The sequence below is a fragment of the Urocampus carinirostris genome, chromosome 14 (genome assembly GCF_059441175.1).
Source record: "Urocampus carinirostris isolate Australia breed hairy pipefish chromosome 14, RoL_Ucar_1.0, whole genome shotgun sequence".
Taxonomy (NCBI): domain Eukaryota; kingdom Metazoa; phylum Chordata; class Actinopteri; order Syngnathiformes; family Syngnathidae; genus Urocampus; species Urocampus carinirostris.
In genome coordinates, this window is record NC_142362.1 from 3,061,353 (window position 1) to 3,084,464 (window position 23,112).

The window sequence follows — 23,112 nt, forward strand, 5'->3', positions numbered from 1 at the left end:
TTTTTCTCTTCTTTTGTTGCTCTTTGTTTCTTTCTCTCTCTGTCTTTTTAACTTATTTTGCTCTAACTTCCTTTTTTTCCCTTTCTCTCTTTTCTCTTTCTCTCTTCCTACCCTTCGCGTTTTCTTTTCTCTTTTCTCTCCTTCTGTCTTTCTATTTCTCTTTGGATTTCTTTCTTCCTCTCCCTTTCTTTCCCCCTCTCAAGACTTCTCTTTTTATCTCTTTTGTTTCTTACGCCCTCTCCCTTTCTCTTCTTTTCCCTCCCCCTTTCTCTTATTTCTTTATTTCTCTTTTTCTTTCTCTTTAATCTACTCGTCCGGCCCCCGACAATGTTTGTTCTATCGCGTGGCCCCCGAGTTCAAATGAGTTTGACACCCCTGACCTAAACTGTCCTAGATTTAGAGAAGATGGAGCTTTTAATCGTCACTCCCTTCGGCCAAGAGGTGATAGTTAAAAGAAAACCAAAAGAGTGAATCAATATAAAAGCATATGGAAAAAAATTATTGGATATTATTCTACGAATGAGCAACTACAGTGGTTCAGCGCTTTGCAGATTTTTAATTGAATTGTTTTTATTGTCATTTATATCAACCTATGCTTTCTGCAGCAAACAGCACACAGCAAATGCTGTCACGGAGGCAGGTTAGGGAGGGCTTTGTGTGTTGCGTGGGCGTGACTTTTTGCACGACTGTGATAGGCTGGTGTATGCGTCCATCCACAACAAACTGCGAAGCACAACTAAGCTACAGCTTTCAGCAGTTTGGTACATTATAAAGAAATTCATCAATTTCAGTGGCTTGCGAAACTATTCGGCCCCCTTGAATTTTGTGACCTTTTGCTACATTTCAGACTTCAAACATCAAGATATAAAACTGTAATCTCTTGTGAAGAATCAACAATAAGTGGGAAACAAACATGAAGTAGAACACACTTCATTGGATAAAGCAGGCCCAAACCATGATGCTGCCACCACCATGGTTGACAGTGGGGACTGTGTGTCGATGGTGATGAGCTGTGCTGCTTTTACGCCAAACATATGTCTTGCGTTGTTGCCAAAAAGTTCGATTTTGGTCTCATCTGACCAGAACATATTCTTCTACATTTTTGGTGCATCTCCCAGGTGATTTGTGGCAAACTTTAAACGACACTTTTTGTGGATATGGCTTCCTTCTTGCCACTCTTCCATGACGGCCAAATTTGTGCAGTATATGACTGATTGTTGTCCAATGGACAGATTCTCCCACCTCAGCTGTAGACCTCTGCAGTTGATCCAGAGCGATCATGGGCCTCTTGGCTGCATCTCTGATCAGTTTTCTCCTTGTATGAGCTGAAAGTTTAGGAGCCGACCCGATCTTGGTAAAATTGAAGTGGTCTGATACTCCTTCCATTTCAATATTATTGCTTGCATAGTGCTCCTTTGGGATGTTTAAAGCTTGGGAAACATTTTTGTATCCAAATCCAGCTTTAAACCTCTCCACTACAGTATCTCAGACCTGCCTGGTGTGTTCCTCCTTCTTCATGATGCTCTCTGCGCTTTAAACAGACCCCTGAGACCATCACAGTGCAGGTGCATTCATACAGAGACTCGATGACACACAGGTGGATTCCATTTGTCATCGTTAGACATTTAGATCAACATTGAATCATTCAGAGATCCTCACTGAACTTCGGGACAGTTTGCTGCACTGAAAGGAAAGGGGCTGAATCATTTTGTATTTTATTTGTTAAAAACGTTTCAAATATCCAATAAAGTGTGTTCCACTTCATGATTGTGTCCCACTTATTGTTGATGCTTCACAAGAATTTAAGGTTTTATATCTTTATGTTTGAAGTCTGAAATGTGGCAAAAAGTCACAAAGTTCCAGGGGGCCAAATAGTTTCGCAAGCCACTGTAAGTCAGAGTCTGAGGAAAGTCAGAAGAGTGCAAAAAACATGGATCACCAGCGGGTGCTCCGTGGATTATTATCGGGTCCGGTAAGAGACTGAGGCGGCGTCTGGAGAGAAGGCAATAGCTGTGCTGCAGGTCCAGACAACTGCGGCTAGGCTACGTAACAACTTTTAGAAGCTAACCCTGACGATCCGGTATCACACCAACGCTAGATCTATTACCCATGAAACAGATGACTTAAAGCTACAACTCGTGGAAAACACACAATCGGGGAGGTTGTATTTTAACCTTCATGGAGACCTGGCTCAAGCCGAGGATACCCGATGCTAAGGTGTAGCTAGCCAGCCGCCCTCTAAATCCCTCCTGTTTCTTTGTAAATTGTATTCATTTCTAAATACAGAAATCCTTCGCTATAACGCAGCTCCCCTTTGTCGGTCTTGCTGCTTCACAGATATTCATCCTGCATTAGGTTCTATGACAATAAATTACAAGTAAGTTTTTTTAAGTTCAAGTACTCTTCAAATGTGAGTGTCAGGACCCAATTGCGTAACGTTTACCACAAGTTTTATTGACGGAAGGAAGAAGGGCTGCGCCCACGATCCGGTGTTCGCTGGACGCGGAAAGCAAGTCGCTCTCGTACTCAAATTGTGATCCGAACACGGAAGTGGATCTCCTGTCACGAGCGATGGCGGTGTCAGGGACGGAAAAACCGGTCGGTAGCCGGGACTGAAAGAGCAAGACGTGGTCGGGGTTGGAAACGGGTCGTAAGCCAGAACGGGAGAGTAGACGTAGTCGGGGACAAAAAGGGTTCGTAAGCCGGGACAGGAAAGCAATCATGGTCAGGTTCAAAACAGGTCGTAGCCAGAGACAAACGAGAGCAAATATGGGACAGGCGGGAGTCAGGGTCGAAAAAGGCTTGCCTGGTATAAACAGGGATTCGCAGACGGACTGACAAAAGGAGAGTGACAGGGTTTAAATAGCAGGGAAGCCAATCCGTCAACGAGCCGCAGCTGGCGCCACACGGGCGGGGCCAATTGGGCGCCATAGCAACCGTGACAGAGTGGGCCTATAAAAAGAGTTTGTTCTTTGGTTTGAATGTATAATAAAGATTTTAATTGTAAGATAATTGTAAAAAAAAATAAAAAAAATTCTAACTTTCGTAACTCCGTGATAAACAAAGGTTCACTATATTGAGCTTGCTTTTTCGCGAAGATACAATTGGCACACTAGACACACTAGACGAGGTCTCGCGGCACAGTAGTTTGCCTCGGCACACTGGTTGAAAAACACTGCACTAGGGAGCGAAACCTCTCTCGAATGGAAAAACAATGTGTGTCATGCTCTGATGACTTCACCTTCGATCTTTTCGACCCAAAATTCCATGTGGATGAAAGCCTGTCTTGTGGCGAGACATGCAGACTCATCAGGTTTTACAGAAACGAACAAAAGCTATAAAACTACCTCAAAATGTCTGCAAATGGAACAAATGACACACATGTGAGACTATAAATCCCAGTTCTTTTTCATAGTTTGGTCTTATACTCTGGTGTAAATTATTTGTGAAATTATTAACACATTATCATACAATTGAATTGAGTAATCATTTTTTTATAACCGGTATATCATTTCACGTGTTATTCACACACTATACCACAAGAGGGCGTTGTAGGCCTGTGTTGAAAATTTTAATCTTGTCACAACCAAAACGGAATCAGGACCCACATGCGTGACGTTTCTCACACAAGCCTTTTTTTTTAACGGGAAATGGGGAGTCATGCACGTTAGGCAGCAGTCTGGCGTGGAATGACAGGAAGCCAGATGAGATCGATACCAATTGCTCGAGCAGATATCGGACAGACGGGGTCGATACCGGACAGGACGGGACAGACAGGATTGATATCGAAACAGGATATCGAAATTAAACAGGACAAACTAGACGGGAACGAAAACTGGAGAGAATAATAAACATGACAAAAATAGAAAGGAACGATACCGGAAAGGAAACGCAGGCAGGAAACCGGACAAAGTCAAAACCCACGTCTTGCGGAGCAGAGGTTCGTTGACGGACTGACAAAGGGTGAGTGAGAGCACTGAGCTTAAATAGAAGGAAAGGCAATCTGTCAACGACCCGCAGCTGGCGCCACACGGGCGGGACCAATTGGGCGCCATGGCAACCATGACAAATCTTGCCGTGTTGTGCCAAAAAAATGTCCCCTTGCAGTATTTGAACCCAGTCCTGTCTGTCCCCTTTTGTCAGTCCGTCTGCGAACTTCAGTGTTTACTAGGCAAGCCTTTTTCGACCCTGACCCCCACCTGTCCCATTTTTGCTGCCGTCTGTCTCCAGTTCTGACCCGGTTTTGATTCCGACCACATCTGCTCTCCCGTCCCGGCTTACGACCCATTTGTTCTATCGTGTGGCCCCCGAGTTCAAATGAGTTTGACACCCCTGTCTTAGGGTCTGGGCACAAGGGTGCCAAATTTCCACACACTTGTCCCTAATGATCTTATCCCTTAATCTATGACTGTATGGACAAGCATACTGCGTCATTTTCATTTTGTTTCCTCCACCACACTGGGTTTGTTTCTTTGTTCCTGGTTTCTTTGATACCTTCCCCCTAACATTTTTCATTTCCATTTTCAGTCTTTGTCCCTGATTCAGACTTTATCCGTTTTGGTTCTGGTGGGACATTTCCTGGATTTGTGTCCCCTATGTTTGTTTGTTACTTTGTTCCTGTTTTTGTTATTAAATCCCTTTTCTTGATCATCCCTGCCTATCTACATGGGTCCATCAACCCCTCAAAAACTTAAAAGGTGAGGATGATTTTTTTTTTAAAAGACTGCGGATACTAAGTCTGGGAGAGTTCAGGGTAAAATGTGGACAAGGTTACATTCTCCACCCACGCTTTGACTTCTGGAACGTCTGGAAAACATTCAGCGAGTGGGCGTATGACTCAGCGAGAGCACGCAAACCCCCCTTTTTGGCCGTCACCCCCAAAAAGTCGTGGGAAGACTTTGGAGCGTGTTTTGACACGTGTACTCCTTCCCAGTTTTACGAGGAACACGTTACAAAGGAATGCCATTTCTTGGTATCAAGTACTGTAACGTGTTATTAACTCATTGAGTGCCACAGACGTATTTTCACGTCATTTCTATTTTTCCACATTGCAAAATAATCATAAAAATGATACCCTTTAGTCAGAAATTGCCCCATTTTGTATACAATATTTTTACTTCAACGTCCATCCATCCATCCTTTATCTTCCACTTATCCGGGGTCGTGTCGCGGGGGGCAGCGGCCTTAATAGGAGAGCCCAGACCTCCCTATCCCCAGCCACCTCCCCCAGCTCATCCGACGGGACCCCGAGGCGTTCCCAAGGCAGCCGAGAGACATAGTCTCTCCGGCGTGTCCTGGGTCGCCCTCGGGTCCTCCTGCCGGCGGGACATGCCTGGAACACCTACCGAGGGAGGCCTCCAGGAGGCATCCTGATCAGATGCCCGAGCCACCTCAACTGGCTCCTCTCAAGGCGGAGGAGCAGTGGCTCTACACAGAGTACCTCCCTGATAACTGAGCTTCTCACCTTATCTCTAAGGGAGAACCCAGACACCCTGCGGAGGAAACTCATTTCAGCCACTTGTATCCGGGATGGTGTTCTTTTGGTCATGACCCAAAGTTCATGACCATAGGTCGTAGGAACGTAGATCCACCAGTAGATCAAGAGCTTTGCCTTTCGGCTCAGCTCCCTCTTCACCACGACGGACCGGTACGGGGTCCGAATGACGGCAGACGCTGCACCGACCCGTCTGTCGATCTTCCGTTCCATCCTACCCTCACTCGTGAACAAGACCCCAAGATACTTGAACTCCTCCACTTGGGGCAAGATCTCTTCCCCAACTCGGAGGGAGCATGCCACCCTTTCCGACTGAGTACCATGGTATCGGACTTGGAGGTGCTCACACTCGGCTGCGAATCGCTCCAGCGAGAGCTGAAGATCACAGCCTGAGGGAGCCAACAGCACCACGTCATCTGCAAAAAGCAGCGACGCAATGCTGAGGCCCCCAAACCGGACTCCATTCTCACCAAGGATGCGCCTAGAAATTCTGTCCATAAAAGTTATGAACAGAATCGGTGACAAAGGGCAGCCCTGGCGGAGTCCAACCCTCACCGGGAACGAATCAGACTTACTGCCGGCGATGCGGACCAGACTCTGGCACCGGGCATACAGGGACCGCACAGCCCGGATAAGACTGCGCGGTACCCCATACTCCCGAAAAAAACCCCACAGGGCCTCCCGAGGAACACGGTCGAATGCCTTCTCCAAGTCCACAAAACACATGTAGATGTGTCAACTTATAATTTAAATATACTCGCATTACAAAAAACGTACTTTGCCACATTGTCAGAAAATGTCACTTTTTCTAGTGTGTTTTCTAATTTTAAGAGAGATCACACCCATCTCATCTCATTAGCTGCAGCGCTTATCCTCAGTAGGGTCGCGGGGTGCTGGAGCCCATCCCAGCAATCATCAGGCAGTGGGCAGGGGACACCCTGAACTGGTTGCCAGCCAATCGCAGGGCACACGGGGACAGACAACTCACTCGCTCATTCACACCTAGGGACAATTTTGGACCGGCCAATTCACCTGAAATGCATGTTTTTGGAATGTGGGAGGAAACCGGAGTGCCCGGAGGAAACCCACGCAAGCACGGGGAGAACATACAAACTCCGCACAGTAAGGCCGGGAGCTGGATTTGAACCCACGCAGGAGGTTTTCTGAAGGTTTAAAAAAAAATCTCATTGTGTTTATCTTTTCCTAGCTGTTACTTTTTTCTTGCTTTTTTGTTCTCTATTACATTTTTTCCCTTTATTTGCTTCTTTCTTTTCTTCTGGCTTTTTTTTCTGAATTTTTCCTGCTCTTTTTTTCTCCTTTTGTTTCGTTTTTTTCTCAGCTTTACACTACTTTTTCATTTTGGTATTTTGTTCTTTTTTGTTCTATTTCCCCCCCTTCCTTTAAGTCATTTTGTGCACAATTTTACATCATATTTGGTCGTGTAGGGATGAAAGAAGCAAAAACAACCTGAAGAGCCGTTCGGGACCCGAAAGAGCCGGTTCTTTTTAGTGAGCCGAGCCGAAAAAGCCGGTCCTCGAAAAACTCTACTGACTTTACTCAACTTCGTTCTACTTCGACACGGACTTCAAAATACCGCATTTAGAACACAGCGTCAGGGGAACCCTTGTCTTTTTATCTTCATGCACTGTAACTTTGACTTAATTCGCTTCTTAATTAGCATTTTCGAGCCCTGATTTTTGTGATCTGGCTAGATTTTCTTGTGCCCGGAAAAGCTCTGGGTAGTGCTCTGGGTAGAGGGAACATTGGTCGCAACGGAGTATAAGTCTCACCCCCTGGCCAACTTATAGTCCTGAAATAACAGTAGTAACTAAAACAAATGACTTTTTCTCAGTAACACCGCTCCTCACCCAGCTGGTAGTGGTCGATTTTCATGGTGGAGTTGACCAGCGATCCGAAGATGGTGATGATGGACATTTTTCGGATGGCCATCTCGCACACCGACTCCAAGTATTCGTCTCTTTGCTGCGCATACATCTTGTTGTCCTCGCTGGGCGACGTCACCAGCTACAGAGGGTGCAGGATAGTTAAAGGTCAGGGTTGGTGTTTACTTGCAAATGGAGGACGGGCCGAATTTTTGACACGATAGCGATCTGAAACGGAGACCGGCAGTCTGCTCTCATACTGCTGCACTTGAACCTCAGGAGAAAAACAAGGAGAACTGCTGTTCTTGTGGACAAAGTTTCTTAATTCATGTATTCATTGAAGGACTTCTGTTGATTGTGCCCAACTAAATACTCAACCTTGGAAGAGTATTGCCCCACCGCCTCAATGACTTTTTGACCTATTATAAGCTTTTAACGTATCGATAATATTTTGTAAGAATAGAGAACATGTGAGAAACACTCGCGAAAAGAAACCAAATTTGTGCAATATTTTATGTTGTGCTAACCAGAGGTGGGTAGAGTAGCCAAAAGTTTTACTCAAGTAAAAGTACCGTTACTTTGAATTACTCAAGTAAGTTATCCTTACTGTAAAATGTGGAACTGGAGTGCCACGTCCAATTTCGTTGTCACAATATATCCCATGTTGTAACAATGACAATAAAGGTATATTCTATTCTATTCTAAAGTAAAAAGTAGTCATCCAAATAATGACTTGAGTGGAAAAACTACTCAAGAACTGAGTACAGGTTTCTTCATTTTCCTTATGTTAAGGTTTTTGAGTTTTTCTTTTCCCTCAGGTAGGTTTTAGATCAGGGGATGGTCTAATAATAGTCTGTGGTCTGTCCAGAACTTTGAGACTCCTTGTGATTAAGGGCATCACAAATAAACATGACTTGACTTGACTGAGGTTTTGAGTTTTTCCTTGCCCTCATGTAGGTTTCAGATCAAGGGATGGTGTCATCATAGTCTGTAGGTTGCAATAATCTGTGATCTGTGCAACCCTTTGAAACTCTTTGTGATTAAGGGCGTCACAAATAAACATGACTTGACTTGACTTGAGGTTTTGAGTTTTTCCTTGCCTTCATATAGGTTTTAGATCAGGGGATGGTGTCGTGATAGCCTGTGTTTTCAATAGTCTGTGGTCTGTGCAGCCTTTTGAGACTCCTTGTGATTAAGGGCGTCACAATTAAACATGACTTGACTTGACTTAAGGTTATGAGTTTTCCCTTGCCCTTATGAAGTTTTAGATCAGGGGATGGTGTCATAACAGTCTGTAGTTTGCAATAGTCTGTGGTCTGTGCAGCCCTTTGAGACTCCTTGTGATTAAGGGCCAAGCAAATAAACATAACTTGGCATGACTAGACTGAGGTTTTGAGTTTTTCCTTGCCCTCATGTCGGTTTTGGATCAGGGGATGGTGTCAGATAATAGTCTGTAGTTTGCAATAGTCTGTGGTCTGTGCAGCCCTTTGAGACTCTTTGTGATTAAGGGTGTCACAAATAAACTTGACTTGACTGAAATTTTGAGTTTTTCCTTGCCCTCATGTCGGTTTTAGATCAGGGGATGGTGTCATAATAGCATGTAGTTTGCAATAGTCTGTGGACTGTGCAGCCCTTTCAGACTCCTTTTAATTTAAACCACTATTCAATCAGCTCATCAAATCATTAAGGTCCATCCAATCCATGATAAATAAGATTTAATTTTAAAATAGATTAAAACAATCGAGGTAAATCAAAGTACTCTACTAAACAATACAATAATGAGAGTATAAACCTAAGAAATACATTAAGCACAAGTAGCACACTTAGACCGCCAGTACTTTTTTTCAACAGGCTCTGCAGGAAGAACTACAAGCCAGCTGCTATTAAATTGTGTGTGTCTGTGTGTATTTCAGTCTGTGTGCAAAAATTAGAAAAGAAGAAAAAGAGAAGTTGGAGGGGTCCCCTTAATCAGTATACCACCAATAATAATATCATACTATGCACAAAAGAAATTAATAATTTCGGAAAAAAAAAATATTCTACTAACTAAATTATAGCAGCATGTCTTTTTTCACCCTACCACAAGATGTCGCTGTGTCGAGTAACCCATTTAAACCTTTTTTTTTTACTAAAAGCTACTTTAATGTAAACTTCATCCAAATCGGAATCTCTGACTAACCACACTCTATGTTGATTAAAAATGTTAATATAAAAAACATGAACTATTCAGTGTGACAACATATCAACTATGCTAACTGACCCAGTGTTTTCGCGTAACTACGTGGAGGGGATTTAAGTAACAGCTTCAATGTAGCCTAATGCAGCAGAGTAAGAGTACAGTTTCTTTTTCACAGATCTACTCAAGTAAAAGTAAAAAGTATAGTTGTTTAAAAATACTAGAAGTACAAAAAGGCGCCAAACTCACTCTACTAAATATAACAGAGTAAACTCGTTACTACCTCGAGTGCTAACAAACAAAAAATTGAAAAGTAGGGGTTGCAAAAGATTAGCCTCCTACTTTGTACAACCTCCTTTTGCTGTTATCACAGCCACAATTCTTTTTGTGTATGTCTCTTTGAAATTTGCACTTCTTAAAACAGAAATTTTGCTCATTCTTCCTTGCAAAAAAGCTCAAGTTTTTTAAGGTTGGGTGGTGATTGTCTGTGCACGAGGATAAAGAATATGTGCATGTGAGCAGTATTAGCATGTTTTAATTATTTAGCCAGTTTGGACTTGGGGCTATTGACGGCTATGGACTTCAATAGCACTGAATGAATTAAAATTAAGGGGTATACTTACTGCCCCAAAAAAACAGAACAAAAACAATATTTGTATTGATAAGAAAGGATTACAAGGTAACCAAAAGATGAGGAGAAGAATGGGTGTTGTACTATTTTTACTGTTTTTAGCATATTTTACGGCTAATTTAGCTTGGGGTTGCCACTGACCCGCTAACATGGGGTGTGTCCTAAAAGCTAATGCAAGCTAATGCAAGAAGAGGCGGGACAAAACTAAAGTTCGGAGGGGAACTCAGATCCAGATGTCGCCAAAATTTGTTTTTCAACCATTCCTTAACCGTAACAGGAACATACTGCATACCTGCCAAGCTGTATGTTTTTGCCGTACAAAGTAAATTTATTATGCATTTTAAGACGTGTACCACGTACAAGAAAATCTGTACGGAAAAACGCAAATTTGTCAATGATGGGTACCATCCGGTATACACCGACGATCACCAAACGGCAAATCAATCAAGTCAAACGAGTTCGCCGCTGTAGCCTCTATCTCGTGTTGTTTTATTTGTTGCAAACAAAGCGAGCGCTTTGATCAGGGGAATCAAACTCGTTTTAATTTGGGGGCCACACGATAGAACAAACATTCTGTCGGGGGCCGGGCTAGTAGATTCAAGAGAAAGAAAAAGAGATAAAGAAATAAGAGGGAGGGAAAAGGAGAGAGGGCGGGACAAAGAAAAAGAGATGGAGAGAGCGTGAGAAACAAAAGATAAAAAGTTGTGAGAGAGGGGGAAAAGAAAGGGAGAGGAGGAAAGAAATCCAAAGTGAAATAGAAAGACAGAAGGAGAGAAAAGAGAAAAGAAAGCGCAATGGGTATGAAGAGAGAAAGAGACAAAGAGCAACAAAGGAAGAGAAAAAGAGAGGCACAGACAGTGAAAGAGACAGAGACAGAGTGGGAAAAAAGGGGTGGAAAAGAAAGAAAGAAAGAGAGAAAGAGAGAAAGAGAGAGAGAGAAATACACAAGTACAGTGTCTTTGTTCAAGGCACCTGGCTTTGGCAACATCAAGTTGACATATTTCAACCTGCAGCTTGTTTTTCTCTTGCGCTTCTCTGAGTGTTGTCTCGCAGGCCGGATTCAATCCCTTAGCGGGCCTGATCTGGCCCGCGGGCCGCCTGTTTGACACCTGTGGTTTTGATAATACTGTGCGTATGCGTCTGCCACCTGGGGATTTCCCATCATGCATTATTCCCTAGTAGTTGTGTAGTGAAAGGAAGTCCGTCTCTTTTTAGAGAACCGTCTTTTCGGCTCAACTCATTCAAGAGAGTCGACTCTCCAACGGCTCACTTGCTTTGATGCATTATATTACGAATTATGATGTTGTATAAAGAAGTTAAGAAAAAAAGAAAGTATAAAAGGAGAAAATGAAAAAAGACAGGTTTGTTGTTATCCCTTTAAGCCAAAGGTGTCAAACAGGCGGCCCGTGGGCCAGATCAGGCCCGCTAAGGGATTGAATCCAGCCCGCGAGACAACACTCAGAGAAGCGCAAGAGAAAAACAAGCTGCAGGTTGAAATATGTCAACTTGATGTTGCCAAAGCCAGGTGCCTCGAACAAAGACACTGTAATTGTATTTCTCTCTCTCTCTCTCTCTCTCTCTCTCTCTCTCTCTCTCTCTCTCTCTCTCTCTCTCTCTCTCTCTCTCTCTCTTCAACCCCTTTTCTCCCACTCTGTCTCTGTCTCTTTCACTCTCTATGTCTCTCTTCCTTTGTTGCTCTTTATCTCTCTGTGTCTTTTAACCTCTTTTGCTCTAACTTCCTTTTTTCCTTTTTCTCTTTCGCTCTTCATACCCTTCGCGGTTTCTTTTCTCTTTTCTCTCCTTCTGTCTTTCTATTTCTCATTGGATTTCTTTCTTCCTCTCCCTTTCTTTTCCCCCTCTCTCACAACATTTTAATCTTTTGTTTCTCACGCTCTCTCCCTCGCTCTCTTTTTCTTTGTCCCACCCTCTCTCCTCTTCCCTCCCTCTTTCTCTTATTTATCTCTCTTTTTCTTTCTCTTTAATCTACTCGTCCGGCCCCCGACAGAATGTTTGTTCTATCGTGTGGCCCCCGAGTTCAAATGAGTTTGACATCCTTGCTTTAAGCAGTATATTACCAACAATAATTCAATGCAGAAAATGAATTCATAATTTGAATCAGAAAATTCTACTTAATTCTATTTGCATGTATTTTTTCCTTCTACAGTGAACGTCCAAGCGACTTCAATTTTGAACTTTTTTTCTAATAAAGCTCATTCACGTCGAGCAACTCGGTGTCTCACAACAAAATGTTCATGAACAATATATATGATATCACAAAACACATGTACAATATAACATGTGAAACTACATAAATAAAAGAATATGGTGGAAGAGTTTTTTGTATAATGTAAGGGAAAATACGACAGTTAGTAAGGGCATGGAGCCCTGGAGGGCGACAGGTATGATACCGATTCAAAATAGGAAGTCGAGTAAGATTGAACGTACCAGAAGTCGTCTCCGGTTCTCAAAGTAGTCCAAGAAGGAAGTCAGTGATCCTTTAAGGGGCGGGGTGGGCTTCTTGGTAGGTTTGGAGTAGTCTTCCTTCTCCGGGTAGTTTGACAGTTTCTTTCCGTTCCTCTTGCCACCGTTTTTTCCTTCTTTACCGGACTTCCCTCCCCTCCTCTCGGCCTTCTTGGCCTTCTCGTTCTTCTTTTTCTTCTCGTGCTTCGCCTTGGCCCGCCGGGTAGGAGAGACCTCGCGGAAGCCGTCCGCCTCCTCGGGGTACGTGACGGTGGGCTTTGCGGCTTCGTACTCGTCCACGTACTCGTTCGTCAGCATCTGCGGGGATATGATTGGTCAGTGGCGGAGGGTTACTTTACAAATGTAATGGGCGGTATTAGCTCAGGAGGTAGAGCGCTCGTCTTGGGATCAAGTTGAAGTGTCCTTGGGCAAGACACTGAATCCCTAATGCCCCCGATAGCAGTTAGTTGACTTGCATGGCTGACGCTGTTATCGGTGTGTGAGTGTGTGTGAATGGGTAAGTGTGAGGCACATTATAAAGCGCTTTGGGAGGTCTTCATTGACTTGAAAAGCGCTATAGAAATGCGAACCATTTACATCCATAATCCGATACAATTACTAATTACCTGTCATCGGTAACATAATATGAATACCACAGTATTGAAGTAATGTGCAGTGTCTGAAACTCATGAGAGAAAGTTACAGGACACTAGGGCAGACAACTCTGAAAAGTGAGCTTTTAATGTACGTTAACCTTTTGTAGCGTCATTAATTTTGTTAGCTTCTTTTGAATATTTCTTCTGGGGCTGAGGTTTTGGCTTGATTCCTAACCACTCATCCAGTTCTCTGTGCGTCTACTTGGAAAATGATATGCAAATGCACGACGTTATAACGCTCGGGGAAGTCCGGAAGCAGGAAGTTATTCGACGCGGGCTTCTGATCAACTGCCGAGTATGCAAATTGCCAAACAAACCGAAATTCCGAAATTTCCAAACTGAACAAAGATTTGCGTTGCGACGTCTGCTACCAGCCACATGAACTCCTCTTTCCACGATGCTTTTAATGTACGTTTACCTTTTGTAGCGTCATGAATTTTGTTAGCTTCTTTTGAATCTTTCTTCTGGGGCTGAGGTTTTGGCTTGATTCCTAACCACTTCTCCATTTTTCTTGTGTTTTCTGTGCATCTACTTTGAAAAATGATATGCAAATGAGCGACCTTATAACGCTCGGGGGAGTCCGGAAGCACAAAGTTATTCGATGAAAGCTTCTGATTGGCTGCCGAGAATGCAAATTGGCAAACGAACCGAAATTCCAAAATTTCCAAACCGAACAAAGATTTTGAAATCGGAATAAACAAAACATTTGATTAGAAAAAAAATCTTTTTTTTTTTTCCTTAATAGTTGTCGGGCACCCGGGCGGAGACGTTTTGTAAGTTGTACGCCCGACATAAAAGATGCACGCCCCGGGCATCCGGGCAGACGATATTTCAGACACTGCTTTCAAGCACCCATACGAAATTTCGAGTTTTCGTCAATTGAAGTTGGTGTACTCAAGGACTTACCACAGGAGATTATTTTGTATGATGTTCCAATAATGTTTCAGTTACAGTGGAACCTCGGTTTTCGAACGCCTCTCAGTTCGAACAAATCGGAGTTGGAACGCCGGTAATGCGTGAGTGCGTACGCTAGGGTGCGATGCTGAGCGGCGTACGGGTGTTTTAGCCCCTTATTATGTCTCCGAAGAAAGTCAGTGCAAGCGGCAAAGTTGCTACAGGTGAAAAAAGAAAAGTAGTGCGTACAACTATTGCATTTAAGAAAGAAATAATCGACAAATATGAAGGAGGTGTGCGAGCGCCTTCTGCTGACCACCACAAAGGTAAGACATCCTATTCATAAGATTACGATAACGCGAACGTACGATTAGCCTGGGTTAGCTTTAGGTTTACGTTGAACATTCAGGGTGTTGGAACGGAGCCCAACATTGAGGGTGTTGGAACGGAGCCCCCTTTCCAATGAACCGCTCACCACTTGTTGTGGAGACCCGGGTGCTAAATGACTTGCAAACGACCTGATTTTATTATTTTTACACATTCACATTAGCGTAATCTTTCGTACGGAAGATTACGAAAACGTGGACGTACTATTAGCCTGGGTTAGCTTTATGTTTACGTTAAACATTCATGGTAAACATTCAGGGTGTTGGAACGGATTAAAACGATTTACATTATTTTTAATGGGAAAAATGATTTCGGTGATCCGACAAATTGGTTTTCAAACAGGGTTCTGGAATGGATTATGGTCGAGAACCGAGGTTCCACTGTAATTGGAAGATGTTCGCTTACCTTCTCACTGATGTTCTTTTTCCTACTCGGCTTGATCTTGGATGGTTTCCTTGTAACGGGTACAAGCTTGTGGATACGTGGATCTTTGTTGTCCTTGTCCGTTTGGTTGTCTCCAGACGGGGTAGTTTTGGCCGGGTAGTGATCCCTTTCCTTTGGCTGGTGGTAATAAGGGTCCTCTGTGGTTCTGGGGGCTGGGAGGAGCACGGTCTGAGTGTGGGCTTTGGTTGGCCTTAGGGTCGTGGTGGTGGTGGTGCGCTTGGTGGTGGTTCTTCGTGTGGTTGTCGTGGCCTTGGTTGTGGTGGCTCGTTTTGTGGTGGTTGTAGTTTTCATGGTCACGGTTGTAGCCCGAGGAGTAGTTGTCGTTGCGGTGCTAGCAGTTGTAGTTGTGATTGGTTTTCTCACAAATTTCTTGACTGGTTTTCCTTCTACAGGTGTGCTCACTGTTCATAGAAACACACTGTAAGTCACTTCAAACCTGGTTTTGGTCCACGATTTTGAAGATGTGTGTACGGCCGCCTACCAGTTAGCGTGCCCTCCTCCACTTGACCTTCCACGCCAGCTCCCTTGCACTTCTGAACGAAGCCTTTCTGGCGAATCTTCTCCAGCCTTCTCATGGGCGAGCGGTCAATCACCTCGTACATGGCCTCAAGCCTCACGGGGTACGGGTACCGCTCCTCCACCTGCAGGGTCTTTTTGAGAAGCACCATCCCAAATTTACCTGTGGAATATCATTATGGACAAAGAACCAAATCAGAACTACAGTGCTGTGATAATGTATTTGCACCCTTCCTAAATAGTGTTTTTTGCATATTTATCACTCACAGATTTCTCAGATCATTAAACCAATTTTCTAAACTAAAGTATCTACCTTAAATTCCGGACAACAGACCGCACCTGATTATAAGCCGCACCCACCCCATTTTAAAATCAAAACCGATTTTGCACACACACAAGCCGCTCCTGTATATAAGCCGCATGCGCCCGCTCGCATTATAAAGCGTAGCACAAGTACAGAATCTAACCAAGACGATCTTCAAATCCTGCGATTGAAGCTAAATTTTTGGTTTGAACAAATTTATTGACACTAATAACAGAAAAAACAATCATGACAATCTCAACAGCAATTAAGCAAATGTCCTCCATTGAATAACTCAGTCCATGAATCACAGCCGGCATCATGAACCAAAAATGATGCAGGTACTTATGGTTTGCTGCAGACCAGCATATTCTGGGTACCCGTTGATTGTAATCCAAGGAAAAAAAGTGTATATTTCCAAAGGTAAGAGTGGGAGGAATATATATCTACTATTGTCTGCTGCGTCCACAAACACTCACCTTTATCGGTCCCCACCTCCCATCAGCCCGCGTTTGCTCCGCCCCTCTTTTTTCATTCGCTCATGCAGAATAAGTGTCACAAATAAATACATTACAAAAATATACAGTTGCAAATACATATTACACATATTTACAAAGAAAGACGGTACACCGAGAGATTTTTCAAAGCTTTAATAATAATAATATAACTTTCATCCTAAACCGTGCCTTTGGAAGGTAGCAACACGATACTACCAACACGCTCGCAACGCATCAAGTGTATCTGTTAAAAAAAACTACACCGCTATTGCGAAATTCACAGTAAACCATTCTCATCTTTCTCCTTATAACAGACGTCATCAAGGACGTCATTCTCAATAACGGAAAAGACCTTTGTCATAAGGACAATTCGAACGTAAACTAAAAGGATGCAGTCTACGTCGGCGCACTTATTCCACCGGTCTAAATCTTTCCTTTTGTACTCGAGTGCTGCTGGTGGCAGTTAGAAAAATGACATACATTGGCTGCTTCACTCAATAAGCCGCAGGGCTGAACATTTGGGAAAAAAGTAGCGGCTTATAGTCCGGAATTTACGGTAAAAGCATTTCAATAATTAATAAAGCCAAATTCATTTTAAACTATAATGCATTGTATTTATGATATTGTTCTCTAGTTCTGCCATACTTAACATATTGTGTAGAAGTCTGGGGCAATCATTACAAAAGTTCACTACAGCCCCTTTTTAATCCTCCAAAAACATGCAATTAGAACCATGCACAGGGTAGGATATCGAGATCATACTCATATTTCATTCCTGCAGTCCGAATTACCGTAAATTCCGGACTATAAGCCGCTACTTTTTTCCGAAACGTTCAACCCTGCGGCTTATTCAGTGATGCGGCGCTCGAGTTCAAGGCACATGAGGCAGCTTACAAGCTAAACGCAATCGAGCAGTCCGATAAAGAAGGAAACAGAGCTACTGCACGCAAACTTTACCTTGTGAGCGTGTTGCTAGCGTGTTTTTGAATAAGGGAGCGTGGGACGTCGTCTATATGACAAAGTCTCTTTCCCATACTAAAAGGAGGACAACTTTGATGACGACAGTTATAGGGAGGTAGATGAGAACGGTTTACCGTGATTTCTACATGTACGGTATGTTTTTTTTAACAGACCCGTTAACTATATTGCGAGCGTGTTGCTAGTGGCGTTTTGCTACCCTTCACAGGCACGGTTTGGGATGAAAGTTATAATATTATTATTAAAGCTTTGAAAACTCTCTCGGTGTACCGTCTTTCTTTGTAAATATGCGTAACCATGTAGAATATGTATTTGCAACTGTATATTTTTGTAATGTATTTATTTTAGAAACTTATTCTGATATGTTTTGTACGAGCAAATGAGAAAGAAGGGGCGGGGCAAATGCGGGCTGACGGTAAGTGGAGTAAAGGTGAGACGTGTTTGTGGACGTAAAATTTATTATGCGTGCGTGATGCCAGCGTGTTTTTTAATAAGGAAACGTGGGACGACGTCTATATGACAAAGTCTCTTTCCCATACTGAAGGAAGACGACTTTGATGACGGTTAACCGTGCTTACTACAAGCAAGTTATGTTTTCTTAGCAGTGCTGTTTACTTTGTTGCGAGCGTGTTGCTAGTAGCGTTTTGCTACCCTTCACAGGCACGGTTTGGGATGAAAGTTATAATATTATTATTAAAGCTTTGGAAACTCTCTCAGTGTACCGTCTTTCTTTGGTAATATATGTAACCATGTATAATATGTATTTGCAACTGTATATTTTTGCAATGTATTTGTTTTAGAGACTTATTCTGATATGTTTTGCACGGGCGAATTAAAAAGAAGGGGCGTAACAAATGCGGGGTGACGGGAAGTGGGGACCGGTAAAGGTGATTGTTTGTGGACACGGCAGACAAAAGTGGATATATATTTTTCCCACCCTTACCTTTGGAAATATACACTTTTTTCCTTGGACCTGGACTCTGCAGGTCTGCATCATATCTTAACTACCGGTATCATTTTCCGTTCATTTTGACGGCTGTGGTTGTTGAACTGAGTACTTTATGCTCAGTTAAAGTCACAGGACTCAAAGTAGGATTTGGGTTAATTTTGAGATTTGTGTTACAAGTTTTTTAACGTGGGCGCAAGCGGCTTATACACAGGTGCGGCTTGTGTAAGTACAAAAGCGGTTATCCTCTTAAAATGTGGTGGGTGCGGCTTATAATCAGGTGCGCTCTATAGTCCAGAATTTACGGTACTAAAATTAGATAATTTAGTAATTTTTTTCACTTCACAAATGCTATTTAAGGTCAACAAAAACATAGTGCCAGAAAACATCCATAAAATATTCATTCGGAAAGAGGGAATTATAACTTAAGGGGCTGTAGTGAATTCATAATCCCAAAGGTGAGAACCACCAGGAAAAGGATGTGTGTGTCTGTGTGTGGAGTTAAACTTGGAACAATTTATAAGACGAGATCTAACAATGTCCAACTATTCACGTGTTCAAATTTAAATACAGATAAACATTACTGGCGGAATAGAGAGATGGGGTATGAGTGATACGAGAGATTGGGAATAGTGCGTCTAGTTAACTTTGTGTTATGGTTGCTATTGCTTTATCATAACTGTTATTGTTAATATTATTACTTTTGTTGTTATTATTATTGGTGTATTTAATAGGGAAGATGAAGGGGTAGGGAATATAAGCATTTGCTTCTTACTACCTCTTTTCGAACATATTATGTCACGATATTTTGTTGTCGAGTTATTGTTTTGTTTTTATTTTGATGTTCGAATAAAGTTTTCATTCATTCATTCAATTTTAATAGCACACAGAGACAACCCTTGAAATTCAAAAAGCAGTTTTGAAGTGTACCGTAATTCCATTTATTAGGGCCCAAAAAATCTAGGCCTATCTGGCAGTATGTGAAAAAGTAATTTCCCCTCTTTGATTAATCACGAAGTAACTGTGACAACCCACAGTTTTTGGAAAGCCGAGTTCAATTTCACAGGCCACGCCCGAATCACTTCAATCTGTTGGACCAAGTGCACGGCGGTGCAGTGGTTAGCGCTTGTGCGGCGCAGTTCTGAGGTCATGAGATCGGACCTCTTGTGTGGAGTTTGCATGTTCTCCTCGTGCTTGCGTGGGTTTCCTCCGGGCACTCCGGTTTCCTCCTACATTCCAAAAACATGCATGTTAGGTTAATCGGCCGGTCCAAATTGTCCCTAGGAGTGAATGAGCGAGTGAATTGTCCCTGTGTGCCCTGCGATTGGCTGGCAAGCAGTTCAGGGTCTCCCCTGCCCACTGCCCGAAGATAGCTGAGATGGGCTCCAGCACCCCCGCGACCCTACTGAGGATAAGCGGTGCAGATAATGGATGGATGTTCAAAATCCATTGATGTCTTCCCTCCTTAACTTAAGTGTCTACTAAACAACAGCTTATTAATTAGGTGTTTATTTCCAGAGAGTAACAAAATTTAAGGTAAGATTTTAGCATGTTAAGCATTACAATTGTGTTTGGGCTGGGCTTCTCTCTCGCTGACTTTTTAAAAGAATTATCCACCACTCTTTGTTTCTTTTTCTTGTGGAGAATCAGCGCAATAATTAAGAAAAAAAGAGTCAGTGATAGAGAAACCTGACCTAACCCTCAACAACAAAATATGAATATTTGTGTTTTCTTCAGGCTCGGTCCCCCAAATCAAGATATTTGGTCGGGCTTGAGTTGGTTCGGGCTTTAATACCCGAGGGGCTGGAATTTTTACGAAATAAAAACCATATGAATTCTAAAAAGACCGCCAAACCAGTGTACCTTTCTCCAACTTGAGGAAACTCATGAGCCTGGGTATCAAGCTGGTGTCCAGCGGCTCTTCCATGATTTTGCCCTCGGTCGTGATCCTGCGCACCTTGCCGCCCGTCTCGCCCTCTTGGTGGAAGATGACCACCTGCTGGACGTGTCTCTCGGCCAGTTCACAGTACACGTCCGATTTCAGCAGAGACATCATCAGCCGGTAGTAGCCGTCGGAATCGTGAGGCGCCGAGATCACCAGGACTCGGTTTTTACCGGCAAAACTGGCCAGCAGGTTGGGGGAACTGGCGCCGCTGGGCATCCGGGTCACTCTGGCCCTGGGACGGGGTGCGCCTTCGTCTCGTAGCATCTCAGCCTGGGGAGGGTCTCGGATTTTTCTTCTACCCCCCGGTGCCCTTCTCCTTTGTGGTGTGCCCTCATCCGCTTGGAGACCTTCTCCCTTCTTGTAGCTGTGCACGGAGATGGCAGACCCGAAACCAGGGCGTACCCGGGCAGCCTGGTGCCCCCCGCTTCCTGTGGACACCTGCAGTTGTGATGGGAATTCCTGCTCTTATTAGACAACCAGCAAAAAAAGAAAAAGAGACAAAAATGAAACAGAGAAACAAAAGAAAAAAAAAGAAAAAAAGGGAAAAATAGAATACTGGGAAAAAAGAAACAAAAACACACCAAAAAAGAAACAAAAGAAGAAAAATAAAGAAGGAGGGAAAAAAATAAAATGGGGAGAAAAAAAGATGGCAAGGAAAAAAAAGAAGTATAAAGCTGGGGAATAAAAAAACAAATAAGGAAAAAGCAAGAAAAAAAAAGCAAAATGCTTTTATATCAAAATAGCCTTTATTGTTTCAATATACAGTGAACTTTTACCTAATTTAAACTTTAAAGTTGTTAATACTAAGCAAACAACCAAGAGAGGATGCTGGAGGTAGGGAGAAAGAGAGATAGCAAGAGAGGAAAAGAGAAAAGGAGGACAGAGAAAACAACGGAGCGATAAAGAGGGGACGGGAGAGAGTGAAAGATGAAAAAAGAAGAAAGAAGAGAGAAAGAAAGAGAAAAACAGCAGGCAAAATAGCGAGAGAAAGAGAGTGACAAAGCAAGAAAAAGAGAAAGAGTGTGATAAAGAGCAAAAGAAAGAAAGAAAGAGAGAGAAAAGGAGAAAAAGAGAAAACAAAAAGATAGAAGCAACAAAAGAGAGACAGGAAAGGAAAAAGAGAGTGAAAGAAATCGAGAAACAACATTAGAAAAAGAGCGAATGATGAAAAGGGAGATAGAAAGGTGGAAAGAGAATGACAGACAAAGAGAGAAAGAAAGAGAGACAGAAAGAGAGAAAATATGAAAGAGAGAAAGAGAGAGGGATAGAAAAAGAAAGTGAGAGAGAAAGAGAAAAATAGAAAAAGAGAGAGAGAAAGACAGAAAGCTATAGAAAGACAAAACTGAAAGAGAGAGACAGAGAAGGAGAGAGAGAAGGATAGAAAGAGAGAACGATAGAAAGAGAAAGCAAAGAACTCTTCGAAAGGGAGAGAAAAAGAGGAAAAGAGACTGGTAGCGAGGAAGATAAAGAGAGTGAGAGAAATAGAGAGAAAAAAAACAGTGAAACAGAAAGAAGAACATAGAAAGAGAAAGATAGAAAGACAGATAAAGCGAGAAAGGAAGAAGCAGATCAGAAGAAAGACAGGACTCACCCGAAGTGTCCCCGGCCTTATTCGGCGACGCCACGGCGCCCGAACCCGATGGTTGCGCCTTTCAAGTTCGCTCGCGCATGCTAGCAGGCACATTAACGCCAAAGTCACGCTCAAAAGCCTCCACATGCTGCCAAGATGTTCCTTCACACTCTCTCAAGGCGCCGTTTAGAACATTTGAAGTGGAATTGAGGAATGAATTCCGGCTGAAGACGAACATCTGACGGGGAGTGTCTCAAAACATGCCCTTCCGACGAGAACTGTAAAAAACAGGAAGGCGGAAAAGGGCTTGCTGTGTAAAAACGGAGATTCGCAGACGGACCGACAAAAGACAACTGTCAGGACAGCGTTTAAATAATGACAGGGAGACAATCTGTTCCGACGAGAACGAGAAAAGGTGAAACGTGGTTTAAAAAAAAAAAAAGTGTTAGCTACACCCAAAACCAGTGTTGGGAGCAACAGAAACATAGTAGAATCTTATTACGAATTTAACTGGTCCCAGCAGTGACGTTTTATAATGAAATGGTTGTAAAATGAAACACCTTTTCCCATTGAAATGAATGGAAATGGGATTAAACCGTTCCAAAGTCATCAGATAGATAGATAGATAGATAGATAGATAGATAGATAGATAGATAGATAGATAGATAGATAGATAGATAGATAGATAGATAGATAGATAGATAGATAGATAGATAGATAGATAGATAGATAGATAGATAGATAGATAGATAGATAGATAGATAGATAGATAGATAGATAGATAGATAGATAGATAGATAGATAGATAGATAGATAGATAGATAGATAGATAGATAGATAGATAGATAGATAGATAGATAGATAGATAGATAGATAGATAGATAGATAGATAGACAGACAGACAGACAGACAGACAGACAGACAGACAGACAGACAGACAGACAGACAGACAGACAGACAGACAGACAGACAGACAGACAGACAGACAGACAGACAGACAGACAGACAGACAGACAGACAGACAGACAGACAGACAGACAGACAGACAGACAGACAGACAGACAGACAGACAGACAGACAGACAGACAGACAGACAGACAGACAGACAGACAGACAGACAGACAGACAGACAGACAGACAGACAGACAGACAGACAGGCAGGCAGACAGACAGACAGACAGACAGACAGACAGACAGACAGACAGGCAGGCAGGCAGGCAGGCAGGCAGGCAGGCAGGCAGGCAGGCAGGCAGGCAGGCAGGCAGGCAGGCAGGCAGGCAGGCAGGCAGACAGACAGACAGACACAGACAGACAGACACAGACAGACAGACCTC

At 43.0% G+C, this 23,112-nt stretch overlaps 1 protein-coding gene across 2 annotated transcripts in view; it reads right to left on the bottom strand.

The window, feature by feature from the left end:
- Positions 1-23,112, bottom strand: part of ccdc80 (coiled-coil domain containing 80) — a 47,390-nt gene that overhangs the window by 18,585 nt on the left and 5,693 nt on the right. Inside the window, exons 2-7 of one of the 2 annotated variants that reach the window (XM_088353272.1) lie at positions 21,800-22,056; positions 20,127-20,667; positions 15,507-15,704; positions 14,987-15,426; positions 12,630-12,962; positions 7,363-7,519 (exon numbers count right to left, since the gene is read on the bottom strand). In XM_088353272.1, the coding sequence (XP_088209398.1) occupies positions 7,363-7,519; positions 12,630-12,962; positions 14,987-15,426; positions 15,507-15,704; positions 20,127-20,667; positions 21,800-21,925 (1,795 nt within the window). In that variant the 5' untranslated portion in view covers positions 21,926-22,056. The remainder of the gene's footprint in view (positions 1-7,362; positions 7,520-12,629; positions 12,963-14,986; positions 15,427-15,506; positions 15,705-20,126; positions 20,668-21,799; positions 22,057-23,112) is intronic. The other variant, XM_088353273.1, reaches the window with a different exon arrangement.